Source organism: Mesitornis unicolor, unplaced genomic scaffold, assembly GCF_000695765.1.
Source record: "Mesitornis unicolor isolate BGI_N332 unplaced genomic scaffold, ASM69576v1 scaffold46714, whole genome shotgun sequence".
NCBI lineage: Eukaryota > Metazoa > Chordata > Aves > Mesitornithiformes > Mesitornithidae > Mesitornis > Mesitornis unicolor.
In genome coordinates this window covers 12254-26023 of record NW_010180311.1, presented here as the reverse complement: position 1 = coordinate 26023, position 13770 = coordinate 12254, and the positions used below count along the sequence as shown (strand labels likewise).

Sequence of the window (13770 nt, the reverse complement as noted above, 5' to 3'; positions counted from 1 at the left end):
GTTGGGGGTTTTTTCCTTCAATGAATGATTATAAAGCTAATGTACAAGTGTAACCTTAAAGAGCAGAGAGAAGGAGTATTGGTACCATAACTTCTGTGTTGTGCAAGACAAAGTGGGAAGCACATTAAAGAGACTGACAGCAGATATGAAGTACAGGTTTTTGACTAAATGTTTTGTTAGTAGTTTTTCTGAAATTTGGATGAAAACCCATGTGGCATGAAATAACATAATTGCTGGACCAAGTGGAATGATGTAATGAAACAGGAATGCTTGCTTGAAGCAACCAAGTTGCTCTGGAATATTTATCTGAAAAGCCTTTGTAATTTTCGTGGTGATGGAGTAAATCTGGGCTGAGCATTGTAAGGATTTGATACTTCCCCAGGATAAGAGATCAAAACTTTGGTGATGCACCAATGCATTATGCTCCCTCATCAAAAAGCTAGTAATGCTGACTTTCCACTTTTTAAATAAATCTGTTTGGTATTTAGTGTCTCTTTATTGTGCTGCAACACAAGAGATGCCAGTAAGTTTCTAGAATGTCAAAAATGCAGGCAGCCATTCTTCCTGTCACAGCACTTCAGACAAAAGAAGTCAGACAATGCAAGAGGACAAAAGGTTCATTGAAGTCTTTGGGAATGCTGGTCCCAATAGGCAGCATAGCCAAAGGGGACAAAACCAAGGAAAACTTATCTTTGGCTTTTATGTTCTTAAGGTATTATGCAAAAGGCATTAAAGTGGTGTTGGTTTTAGTCACTTGAATGATCTGAGACCTGCACAGCTTCTGAGGTTCTTGATTTATTGAATAACCATAGTTGGTAAGCTGATGGCTGCAGTTCTTTGGCTATTATAGAGATGTAATAATAGGGGCTTACGTGTGAAAGATGAGAATTAAATACCTCATGCCTGCGGATGTCAGAACTGCAAGGTTGCATCCCTTAATACTGCTACAAAGATCTTTTTAAAGTCAGCTTTCCATACTGAGTTTTGTTTCAGAATAATGGAGTGAACTGATGATCTGAATCTCTTTAAAAGTAAAAACGCAGAGTGGAAGCCAGTGCTGTCTTACACTTGATCACTAAGCCTAGAACCTTTTCTTTATGGCAGATATTTGCCATACCCACTGACCTAAATAATTAGGGGGTTTAGGTATCATGTCTTGACTAGATCTTCCATTTAATTATTAGGTGTTATATTATTTACTTTTTTAATAATTGTGAAGTATTAGGCCTCACTACAAGTGCAGTCAAAGTACAATAGCAGATGAACATTTGGAAAGGTTGATTCTAAGTTGAAATAAAACAAATGAGTAGTAGAGGTGTATATTTTTCTCTGTATGTTTTTAATGGTCTGTGCAATTTGAAGTTGATCCTTTTTCTGTTTAAAATTAGGGACAGACATTTCCATACAGGGCTGTGATTCGGTTACATTCTTCTGACCACGTATAGCACTTTCTTGTCAGACCTGAGAGGATCTGTGCGTGGCACAGAACTGAGATGCAACCTTGCTCAGCCTGCCTTCCCCTCGGAGGGGCAGCCTGAGGCCAGGCACCAGGTGCTGTGGTTTCAGCAGCTGAATCTCTGGTTCCCTGCCTGCTACTGCTTAAGCTTCCTTAAATTGTTTTGCGAGAGAGCTGGGTTTTATTGATTACATTGGCGTTTATTTATTTTTTATTTATTTTTTGACTCTCAAGAAACAATGTTCATGAAGCTTGCAGTTCACCTAATTTTACACAGATGTATCAAGATTTAAAGTAAAATAGTTCATCTTTCATTGTCTTTCTTAATACTTGTTTTTTATTTCATATTCACAGTCAATCATGAGCATATAGATAACTTATGTTGAAGAGAACCACTTACACAGTTACAACTTTCTCCACCCTTATCTTCCAAAAGCACTTTTCAGCTCTGATAAGACCCTCCCTTTCCCTAAGGAGAGAGCTTTCAGAGTTAACAAGTAGCTGAAACTGAGCTGTGCTTGGTTTGAGGGCAACAATTACACCACCCTCTCAGCAAGCATGCACTGGGGGTGTGTGTTGGTGGCTGTGTTGAACTGGCAGAGGAATGCCTCACTGGTGTAAGCAGTTTTCCTGTTTACAGCTGCGAATGGCAGATTGATCTGACCAGTGGCCAAAAGGGCTCATGTGCCACCATCTGTGTGGCAAACTGTCCTTCATGGATATTCAAGCAATTGTAACTGCAATATGTGTATTGATGAAGCACAAAAAAGTTATAGGTTGTAGTCTTATAGTTTAACACAAAAAAGTTAAATATAGTTATATTAGGAATTTTGATCTCTGTTTTGCTCACTGCATATGCCAGTATAGCTTGCAAGAGTTTGGTACTCTGGCATACTTTCAGAAAAGCAAGATTTCTCCAAAAAGAGAATCCTAAGCCACTTGATTGGTTGAATCATTGGTACTCAGAACTCTCAATTTAATTTACTGCATTAAGTATTTAAACTGTTGTGTGTTCTGCTAGGTGATTAACTCAAATACATAAGGTATGGAGAGTCAAGCTGAAAGGCTTGAGTCATACAACTCATCCCATGTTTTCTCATCAGTGTTGTTGTTATGAATAGAGCAGGTGCTATTACATCTCTAAGGATTTACCCCATGTCATTTCAAACTTGATTAGCCCTTGGAGTTGTCCTGTGGTAAATTTTTTCAAGTCTCGAAGCAGTCATTTTTGCCCTGAAGCACGCTAATCTCCTGGCTACACGCATTATTTGTTTCAGTCTATTCCAGCCAATGTCCAGATTAACCATAAGAGGTTTAGCTGTTGTTCTCCCCTCCTGCATTCTTTTTGAAGCAGAAAATAACTGGAGAGAAAACAGAGGGTCCTTCAGGAACACTTCCTGATCCTCAAAAAGTAGCTTTGTGTATCAGGGAAGCTGGATGTTGATGTGGCATAGTGAGAAGAGAGCGGTAAATAAAGCACACGGCAAACTCATATAGGTAGGCCTGCAATTTAATCCTGGGCCGAATACCTAGATCACTACAATTCTGGGCAATTTCTGTGTAAGAACGTGGATCATACTGGAATTTGGAAAGCCTTGTCCTGTACTTCAAGGGCTTAAATGTAAGAACTTGTCTAAGTTGGCTCAGGATCTTGCTCAGTGAAACTTTGAAAGTCTCCAGGATTGGAGATTCTGCAGCCTCCCTGGGAAGCCTGTTCCTGTCCTTAACCATCCAGATGTCAACCCACTGAGCCCAGTGGTCCAGCCAGTTTTTCAGCCTTGTTCTTCATGCATTTGATGCGCAAGGCTACTGTAGGACAGAATCGAAAGCCTTGGTGAAATATGGATAAATGACATCCACTACTACCTACCCAAAAATTAAATAATTTTATTACAAAGAAACATTCTATACTGAAAAACACAGTCCAGTAATGATGCATATAGAAGTGCATTTGTCTTTCACAAATGAAAAACCTTGCTTTCCAGTTATTTCTAATACCATGTGAACTAATGAAGTTCTATGTTTAAGAATGAAAGTTTAAAGTGGAATGGGGTAAAAAGGAGCAGAAAAGACAAGGGGAAGGGGAAAAAAATCACTGGTTTATTTAGTTTGGTGAAACAGAATAGAGGATTAATATAACTACAAAAGAAAGGAAAATGAAGAATTCATTATGGAAGAGGAAACAGCATAAGCCGACTGTAAATTAAGTCAGGTTATAAAACAGAATAAACATCTAACTAATGATACTAATATTTCAAAACAGTCCTCTCAGTCCTTGCAGGAGTGAAATGCTAGCTGTTTTTAAGATATATCTCAATCAGTTCCTGAACGAAGTCATAAAAGTTAGTTGCCAGTAGGCTTAGATATGCATGACTTCATGACTAAATGAGCTATAGAATCCTGAAGTACATAATCTTGTCCGCTGCTAAGCAAAAATAAAGAATGTTGACATAAACCGTAAGCATTTTATAGCATGTCGAGTTTGGTAAGCTGAACTGTTGAGTTACCTTAATGTACTCATTTAAAGCCTAGTTTGGTGATGAATGGATAACCTTGAGACAATTTGTCTTGTGGTTTACTCACAGAATGTAGTATGAACTGTATACTGAAAATAAGCACTGGGTTTGAGAGGGTGGATTCTTTGCCCTCAGTTTTCCTGTTGATGGTTTGACAATCTGTGACATGCTATTTATGATATTTGTCATTGCATACCAGTTGTCTGCCACTATGCAGGCTTTTGTTCACAGAACAGATGTACTGTGATGATGTGCAACAGGTCCAGGATGCCAAGGAGCTATTATTATGTAGCTTAAATAAATATTTGTTCCCCTGTGGTAAGAAATTTATCAAATACCTTGTGGGCACTGTTCTGAGAATGCAGGCACACCCATGGCAAAGGTAAAGGTGTGTCAGATCTTGATCACGGAGCAAAAGGGTAATAAGCAGTTCCCAGGTGCAGAATGGTGATGGAGTTGTGTTTGACAGGTTGAAGGCACGGCCTATAAAATTGTCCACGTTCCAGTATATGAAACAGCAACCATATAATAGTGGCAGGGATTATGAGTTGGGTTTTTTGTTTTGTTTTGTTTTGTTTTGTTTTGTTTTTCCCCCAAGAATCTCCCTAAGTAATGTCCCATTTCTGGCCTATTGTAACTTAACGACTTCCTCCCACGTGATAGGGGCTGTTACTTAAAGAAGTAACAGTGCTAAAGATCTTCACATTATTGCTTTTCAGGTCTACATTCATGAGGTGCTGGTGTGAATCATGTAATTTGCAATGAACTGTCATAGCAAATAAAAGGATAAAACTATGCTGTCTTTTATATGCTTGAGTGGAATACTGTTAAAGCTTTGCATATAGCTACTTGACCCTGAGAATGCAGAAACCAATACAATTTACAATTATTTTCTTGATATTTTTAAGAGAACAGTAGAAAATGGTGGAAATAAATTAAGTGCTAGCAAGTACTGATTATTCAGCAGTAAAACTGGATGTCACAAGTGTTCCTTTTTCCTTGCCTTGCAGTTGCATGGGGTAGAGTGAACCATCGCTGCTCAAGAGCCAGTCATGCGTGACTGTGGGCTCTGTACTCAGGACAGTGGCGAGTATCTGGCCAAACTCCTTGTAGTAGGGGCAGGTAGATGGGGAGCTGCTGGACTTGTGGTTATCTTCCTTTGCACTGGGGTAGGCTCTAGAAGTTTTTAATGCTCTCTTACTACATGGGGCATCCATTTAATCCCTCCGCCAGCTGTTTTAAGATGCTTTCATACAAATGATGATTTTGACTTGCCCTCAAAATCACATTACTTGCTGTAGTTACATCAAAATGACTGTTGTAGTCCTTCAGCCAGCTTGTTGCACCAGAGCAGCATGTTCTAGAGCTTTCTGACCAAAGGCTTTCTGGCTGCACACCTTCTGCCAAAGTGGAGGTGCCATTTGGAGTGAATGTGTTGACAGATGAGCAGCTCCTGAAGCTTTGGAGGTGAATAGAAAGTCCAGGATAAAGATAATTGTCAGGTGGTATTGAAGTTATTAAACTTTAGTCCTGCTACCTTGTCTTTAACTGTATCTCTACTGCCAGACAGAAGAGTCAGAACCTACTGAGAAGCCTGAGGTTTGCTTCCAGTCTTTCTCCAGGAAAGCAAACAAGGTTCATAGGATTCTTTAATCTGGGTGTAAAGAGTGCTTGAGAGGACTTTGGGCTGAAGACTTTGGGTTAAGGCATGTAACTCAGATTGTTTAGCATCCTGGTACTGGTAACTTTATACACTTTTATATCGTCTCTTTATTAATCCTAGAGCAGTGAGGTGTATCTGACTGCTAGTGCCATTAGTGTTTAATTTGTAATTCTGCTGTGTCTACTCATATGTGTAAAATCACCTACATGTGCATTGTCCTTGCAAAAACACACATCTTTTAGCACTTCTCGTGTGTTTGTTATCATTGCGCACTCTCCCTTCATTGCTCTCCTCCACTTTTTTCTTTCTTACCTTTTTACTTTTCTTCAACTGTCAGTGGAATTATTGTCTTCCTGTCTCCATATTCAGGTAGTGTCAGTGGCTGAGTATCACCGCAGGATCGATGCTCTAAATAGCGAAGAACTGCGCACACTCTGCAGACGTCTCCAGGTGCCCTCTTCACGTAGTTTAAACCCCATCTCCAGATACTAAAACATCTTTCTTTGTAGTGTCTTTGATCAGGGCAAGTCCCACGCTCAGTGGGTTTGTCTTGTCTACAGCACTACAAGGATCCAGCAGAAAATTCCTTTGTTTTGGATGTATTTAAGTGTATAATGCTATGATGGAATCAGTAATTTCATGATGGAAATATTACTTCCAACTTTTTCAAACAGGAATTTTCTGTCAGAATTTCAAAATTTGTTCTCAGTACTGCTTAACTTGGAGTGATGTGTTTTGACTTCCACTTTAGACTGGTGTGTTGTGTTAGATAGAAACTTTCCTAAAAAGAATGCAAACCAAGCGAAGAATGCAAAACCTTGCTGCTGCATGGGTGTTTAATTTTATATAGGAATCTTTCCTCAAGAATCTCACAGTACTTGGCAATATGAAGCTTCACAGCCTCTGTGGAATAGGTAAGTATTTTTCCCGTTGTGCAAGCAGGTAACTGAGGCTGTTGGATGTGGCAAAGGTCATACACGTGGAGTTGGTAATGGAACTGTCTGTTCCAAAAATGCTACTTCAAAAACAGTACTTCAGGTTGGATTTTTGAAGATTTACTGGTATGGGCTCCAACTGATATTTGCATTCTCTTTTGGTGTTTCTTAGTTCTTTGATAATCATAAAATGGTGAGCTGCTGTGTACATCATACATAACTCACTGATGGAAAGCATGACTTAGAACTTCTTACAGGCATTGAATATTTTGTTTTCCTGTAGTAATTGGCTGCTGAAACTGTAAAAAGTTTCAGTTCTGTTTCTTTTTTACTTTGATCTTGGCTTTTTTTCACCTATTGTGTAATTACACCTAAGAAAACGTTTTATTACCTTTTTAATTCTGTTTATATAGCAATCAGTAATTATTTGCCTTGAAATGTTTTATAAGTGGTACAGTTACATAAATCAATAATGAGCACAGACCCAAAAGCTGCAGTTCTGCTTCCATCGGAAAATCAGAAATTTTGCAAAAAAAAATTTCATTCCCACCTGAGAACAGAACGATTCTGTTTCTGGTGAGGGGCAATGGAGAATCCTTGTATTCGTATCCTGGAAGTGCAGGAGCTCTTTCAAAATGCTTTTCACCTGGAATGCCCAAACTCAAGGTTTAGGCTGACCTGAAAAATCTGATGTGATGGAGCCTAGAAACTCTCTGCTCTGAGGCCATTTAAGTGTTTGTGATGTAGACTACATGGCACTTACTAATCTCAGAGGCTCCTGGAGTCCGACCACATCAATCTGCTCTGTCAGAGTTAAATAGGAAATAAATTTGCAAGATTTGAAAATACACCGTGTTCTGTCAGACAGGTACCTCTGAATGTCTTTGTCCACTTCTGCAAGGTAGTGGTGTTCTTAGAAGAAAGTTGCTTACTTTAACATTAATAAATAAAAAGGCAAAAAATCCAAACAGCAACACAAAAACATAACCCACACTCACACACCACTGCAACCCAAATTATTCATGTTTTGTATGGTGCACTTTAATCAGAATTAAAGAATAATGAAGGGAATAAGCTTTCTGCTGTTACACTTGAAGAATGCTGTATTTTTATGGAGTTGAAGCAGAAGTATATGATGCATGAAAGGCATTTAAGGTAGAAAAGAGTTGAATTACCAAATTGCATGCTCTATCGATAGTACTCTGTAAGTCATCTTTTTGTCCATGAAGCTGTATGGATAAATGCATATACTTTTTTGTTGTGATATTGAAATTAGTGCATAGTTTACATTGGAAATGCTTGTTACCTTCCACTGAAAAATGGAAATTTTTGCTTACTTTGATACTCACGTTCTTTAAGTGCACCCTTTCTTGAATTAAGACTTAATATTGTAATTAAGCTATTGAATGGATATATTTGGATACTTCTACCTTATAAGCATATTATTAAGTGACAGGAGTTTGTGATAGTAACTCTTTTCATTGTTTTGATGGAGACGAAAGGGAAATCTTTTCTTTTGGCTCAGGTGGCTATATTTGTTTAAATCATCTTATCTGTATTTCAGAGTTTTCTTAGATTTGGCTTTGCTTTTGATAACTAAGAAAGCTTTCTCTGCAAAACCTCGACAAAGTTTATTGCAGTGGTAGGTGAAATACCATAGTTGTGTCCTGTATATTTGGAGTATGAGGCTTGTAGCAAATGCTGGTTAATATTCTGGAGTTGGCAGGTGTTTTGGACAGGTATTTTCTTGAAGTTCTCAGGATTCAGACTTTCAAATAATTTGGACTGTCTGACTTTCAGTGAAAAGCTCAGGCTGATAAATTATTCAGATGCACTCATTCTTGTTAATATTTTTTTTTCTTTTGCAAATCTCTTAACATTTGAATAAGTCTTGCAGCAGTGGCTTAAGCTACCACCTCCCTTCCTTCACTGTGTCCTAATCCTCTGTCAGATTTCACTATCCTCACAGCAATTTCTAACTATCCCTGCAGCAAGGCTTATAGAAGGACACTTGTTTGGGTCTCAGCCAGTCTAGTTCTCAACAGGTGGCACTTTAGCTTGAAAGTGCCAAGGAATATGGACTGGGGTAAGAAGCTGTTGTGAACTGTGGATGATTTTTGTGGCCTTCTGTCTCCTCCACTGAATGGTGATCTACAGCAACTCTTTAGAGTAGATATATGGGGCAGTTATTTTAAACTACTACAGGGTCTTCATACATAATGCAGCTTTGTCAGACCCGAGAGCTTTCTATGAAGCAGAAGTATTACTGCTGCTTTCCCCTCCCTACCCTCTCAATTCCTGCTTCTTTGATTCCCATAAGTAGTGCAGCAGATCAGCTTATGGAGCAGCAATATTCCTAGGGCTCCATTCAGGTGCTTTACTTAAAATACTTGATAGCAGTCTTTCCACATGTCTACTGCATGTCTGGAAACTTTCACAAGTACGCTAAAAGAGTATTGGTTCAGAAACTACTGACAAATGTTCATGTTGAATTTTGTTCCTTTTCTGTCTGAGTTTTTTAATTACATTTAATGTAAACACTAAGTTGGTATTAAAATGCAAGCACTGTGTAAGCTGACCTCTGAAAAGCATTTGAAGTCCTACAGCTGTGTATGAGGACTCATTTTGGTGAGTTTCTTTAGCATAAAACCGTAACTTGCTTCTCAGTAGGTATCTGTGTGAATCATTGTTAGTAGATGGTTGAGTACCGGCTTGCTGTTGGAAGCAGTGGAAATCTTGGTCAAATCGACTGTAATGCATTTTCTAACTTTTGAAGGAGTTGCGTGACTGTAAATCAGTAACTGCATGATTTTAAACCTGCAAAGTTGGTCTTCCCCGCTAATAGGATTTCAAATACTTATCTTCTTCTTCTTCTTTTTGTAGATAACAACAAGAGAAGACATCAATTCAAAACAGGCAACAAATATCAAAACAGACCTGGAGCCTGAAGCATTTCGACCAAATCTTAGTGATCCCAGTGAATTACTACAGCCAGAACAAATTGAAAAGGTATTCACTTATTTATTTATGTCATTTTTTTTTTAGTATTTGTACATTAATGTATCACAAATGCTATTTGACTTGAGTGCTCTAGTTCCCTAGTACTGAGACATTGTATTGTTATGCAAGAATAACTGTGTTTTTACTGTCTTTGGATAAACCTTTTAGAGACAAAATGTGTGTTCTTCAGTTGGCAAACCATTCTTCTGCTCTTCTTCCTAGAGCTAGGAAAAGAAACCTGTTTGAGAAACCAGGGATAAAAAAAATACATGTGAAACTTCAGGATTGGTCGGAAGTTTTAAACTAGTTTTTAAGGCCATTTGAGGTTCAGAAGAACACAATCATTCTTAATATATTCTTAAAAATAGTAAAAAAATGTATTAAATAAAGAGGGTGGTTATCATCTTGTTAACAGCTCACAAAGTCTCTTCCACCACGGACCATCGGGTATCCATGGACTCTTGTCTACAGTACTGCAAAGCATGGCATGAGCTTGAAGACTTTGTATCGAACTATGCTGGGATTAGACACACCTGTGCTGTTGGTGATCAAAGACAGCGATGGACAGGTAGGAAAATGTTTGCATGGAGGTAGGGGAGCCATCAAAAAAGTCTTTGAGGAGTATAAAGAAATAGCTGTCATTTCAGTCCATCATGGGAGATAAGATTGCACGTATCAAGCTGGTTTTCCCCCTGGTAGTTATGTGGAGGCTTTTAAAAACATGTTTCACTATCAAGCAGTCCTCTGATGTACTACATTTCTAGGAAATACTGTTGTGCATGCATTATCAAAATTTTGATGGGGGGAGGAGGGGGTGTTTATTGCAAGAGATAAGTGCATGAATTCAGCAAAAAGATTTCAGAACATCTGCTGTTGGTTTGATTGATCTGTTAGACTGACATCACCGTCTGATGTGCATTATCAGGATATTTGAAGACAATTATGTCTGATATTCTTTAGAAGATGAGCTTTTTTTTTTTCTCGTAACCAGTCATTGGAAGACTGTGCATTGAAGTCAGGATGGTGTTCTGTTTCATAATTAGCACATCTTCCTTTATATGGCTCTTCTTTCAGTCTTGCTGTCTTCTGTTTCAATGAGAAGTTTCTGAACAAGAAACTTTCTGGACCATATAAAATTCCTGAGAAGTAAGGAATTTTCTAATAGTGGTTTTTCTGAACTGGTAACCCAAAATTGAGCTGGGGCAGACTTTATTAGATGCTTGATAGTGGTATATAATCCTTGAGTTCCTGATCAGAAGTTCATGCTCACCTAGTTTTGCATTTGTTAACAGCTACTATAGAGCTCAACATGAAAAAGAATGCTTGGAAAACCTACCTGTGGCCAAGAGTTTCTTGGGATGGGCAGGAGAAAATAATAGTTTCTACTTTATATACCGAGCATAACCCAAGTCAGGACACTAGCTTTAATGTCTCGCTTTCAGCAGTCTCATGCTTCTTGAACTCACTGCTTAATGTGAACTAAACCACAGAAATTTCTTTTTAAATTCAGAAAGATGAGAGTGGTAGTGGAGTGCTTTGGTACTTATATCTGATCTGCTTTTGGAGATGTTTAAACAAGCTTTCTACTAGCAACAGAAATACTGATTTTTAGGAGGGTTGTACTTCATTGGGGTATAGTGTATAGTACTTTGTATAATTATGTAGGGTGTTTTTATCGATACTACTTTAACCAGATTTATAAATCTTATAATCGGTCCTTAGACCATTTTAACTGCTGTTGTAATGTTCTTATTACTGAATACTAGAAATACTTTTACTACCCAGCAAAGGCTTGTTTAGAATCTCTCTCTGTTGTAAGATGGGGTAACCAGTGTGTTTACCTGTTATTTGGGTTGGAATGACCAGATTTGTTTATTGGCTGCTTTCATCAGAGATTCTCAGATGCTGTGTAGTTTTTAAGCATGTTCTCTTGCGTATTTTTGCTTACAGGTTTTTGGTGCACTGGCATCTGAACCTTTTAAAGTGAGTGATGGCTTTTATGGCACTGGGGAGACATTTATGTTCACTTTTTCTCCAGATTTTGAGGTAAGTAGTTACAACTTGGTATGCTTTTACTTCCTCCTGCCCCGCTATATGCATTATCCTAAAATAATTACTGAACAAACCTAAGAGTAAATAATCTGGACAATTCTAGCAGCTGGCCCAAAAAATGTTATACTAGTTTTTCCATAGAATGTGTAAGTGCACATTCTATGTGCATGTTCTCACTATGTGCACATTGCACTAGTGCAATGTGTAAATTGTTAGTTTTTGCATAGTGAAAAATGTATTCAACTTGACTCTTTCATTGTACTGAAGATTTTTGTACAACTCTAAATTCTGCCAGGTGTCTGAAAATTCCCAAACTATATCCTTTTGTAGGTCATATCATCCAACCTATATATATTTTCTCGGTATTTTTCATTATGTAGAATTTCAGTGCTCAAAGACTACACATTTTTTGAATGGTCTTATTTTAAATTGCATGAAACGCAAGAGAACTTTTGTCTGCATTCTCTGAATTTTCCTTGTAAGCTTGGTAACTAGATTGGATTGGCCTCTAGCCACCCAAAATCTGTTTTTACTGGTGTTTGGTTTCCCTTTCACTTAAACAAAGAGTTAAAATATTTTAACTTACTAATCTGTTTTGATTTTTCTTTTTATTAGGTTTTCAAATGGACAGGAGACAACATGTTCTTCATTAAAGGAGACATGGACTCCCTTGCGTTTGGAGGAGGAGGGTGAGTTATGATTTCATTTTGTTATTAGACTGTTAAAAGTGTCTGTCTGCACACCTTTGAAAAGAAAATTTGGAATTTACTTCAGTTTGATAGCTCCAAACTCAAAGAGTTCCCAGCCATGAAAGATTTAGTATGTCAGATGTTTAGCTTCCTATGATCAGGCGACTTAAACAGAAACTTTGTCTTCAGCTTAGTGCAGCATCAAGGTTCAGCCCTGCAAGGTTATGATGCTTTACGTGCTCTGCTTAAGTGTGTCTTGGGATATTCAGAATGGACACAGGGTAGTTTGATTCTGAAGGTATGTAAATGTGAAAATTATGTCTTGACTAGAAGGGGCTTGAATTGAAGCTGTACCATCCCAAGGCATACTCTTATGCCTTTTTCTTAATATAAATAGAAGGGGCTGAAAACTGAGGAGTTCTGGTTAGATTTTTATTTCAGAATATTCGAAAAAGGAGTATTCCCAAATTAATAATACATTATAAAAGCAAGAAAAAAATCTTTGCAGCTTCAAATTTATCAACAGCTCCTGAGATACTTGTGTTGAAAAAGCATTTTGTAATTCTTCCTTGTTCCTGAATTCTGAATGAAAAATACATTCATAAGTTTAATGGTTAATCCCTCAGTCTTTTGCTTTAATACATTGTCTGTCTTGCAGAGGGGAGTTTGCTCTTTGGCTTGATGGTGATCTCTACCACGGAAGAAGTCATTCATGTAAAACATTTGGGAATCATACACTTTCTAAGCGAGAGGACTTCGTTATTCAAGACATAGAAATTTGGGCTTTCGAATGAGAATTTAACTATTTCTACAGGGTATTGTCCCAAACCTGACATGAATCAGTGCAGCTCAAAAATCCCTAGGAGCAATATAATTTGCCATTTTACCGTCTTCATTTTTTGTAAGTTTTCAGCGTGGCCATCTAGTCATTATTTTGAAATAGCAGACTTTTTTTTCATGCTCTCACATCTGTAATATACTGTCCTACTTTTTCTAAGCTGTAGACGCTTTTACCAAATACCATGTGGACTAAAAACTAAGATTGGTTACTTTGAGCTTTGCAGCCTGCAAAATTTTGTTATTCTGATTACAGTTGCCTCCCAGGTTTCCCACACACACCTTTCTGCAATCCTGCTAGGGGGCTGCTTCATAAAATATAGGTTATTATTTTTGTATTGAGATTATGTCTATGAATGAAGTTGCCCTCTGTGAACCTATGTAAGAAGAAAGCTGCGTGTGGGTAATTGGCAGCAGTACTGCAGAGACTGGACCAATGATGGGTTAATTCATATGGTGCCACAAAGAGACGAGAAGCCGAGCATTCCTTCTTAGCACATACCAGTACACATACAGTGAAGTTAGAAGGTATCCAAAGTCAACAGTGCCACTTGTCTTGTTTATTGTTCATGTTTAGAAAAAAGTCAGTTAATACGTGTTCTCGCTGCATGCTGTTTGTATT

The 13770-nt window shown here is 38.0% G+C and overlaps 1 protein-coding gene across 1 annotated transcript; it reads left to right on the top strand.

Annotated features, from left to right (window-relative positions):
* The first annotated feature begins 5024 nt into the window (after nucleotides 1–5024).
* LOC104539511 (oxidation resistance protein 1-like) lies at nucleotides 5025–13322 on the top strand. The gene is made up of 7 exons (XM_010183059.1): nucleotides 5025–5141; nucleotides 6005–6085; nucleotides 9454–9579; nucleotides 9986–10138; nucleotides 11521–11616; nucleotides 12238–12311; nucleotides 12970–13322. Exons 1-7 carry the CDS (start codon nucleotides 5025–5027, stop codon nucleotides 13103–13105), a joined length of 783 nt encoding a protein of 260 aa, XP_010181361.1. The 3' UTR covers nucleotides 13106–13322.
* The last annotated feature ends 448 nt before the right edge of the window (nucleotides 13323–13770 follow it).

What these genes read in the sequence shown, in the direction of transcription:
- LOC104539511 (XM_010183059.1), top strand. Translation starts at nt 5,025, where the DNA reads ATGCGTGACTGTGGGCTCTGTACTCAGGACAGTGGCGAGTATCTGGCC. An exon ending in CACTCTGCAGACGTCTCCAG is followed by an intron (nt 6,086 to 9,453) that starts GTGCCCTCTTCA and finishes TTCTTTTTGTAG; the next exon opens with ATAACAACAAGAGAAGACAT. An exon ending in CTTTTTCTCCAGATTTTGAG is followed by an intron (nt 11,617 to 12,237) that starts GTAAGTAGTTAC and finishes TCTTTTTATTAG; the next exon opens with GTTTTCAAATGGACAGGAGA.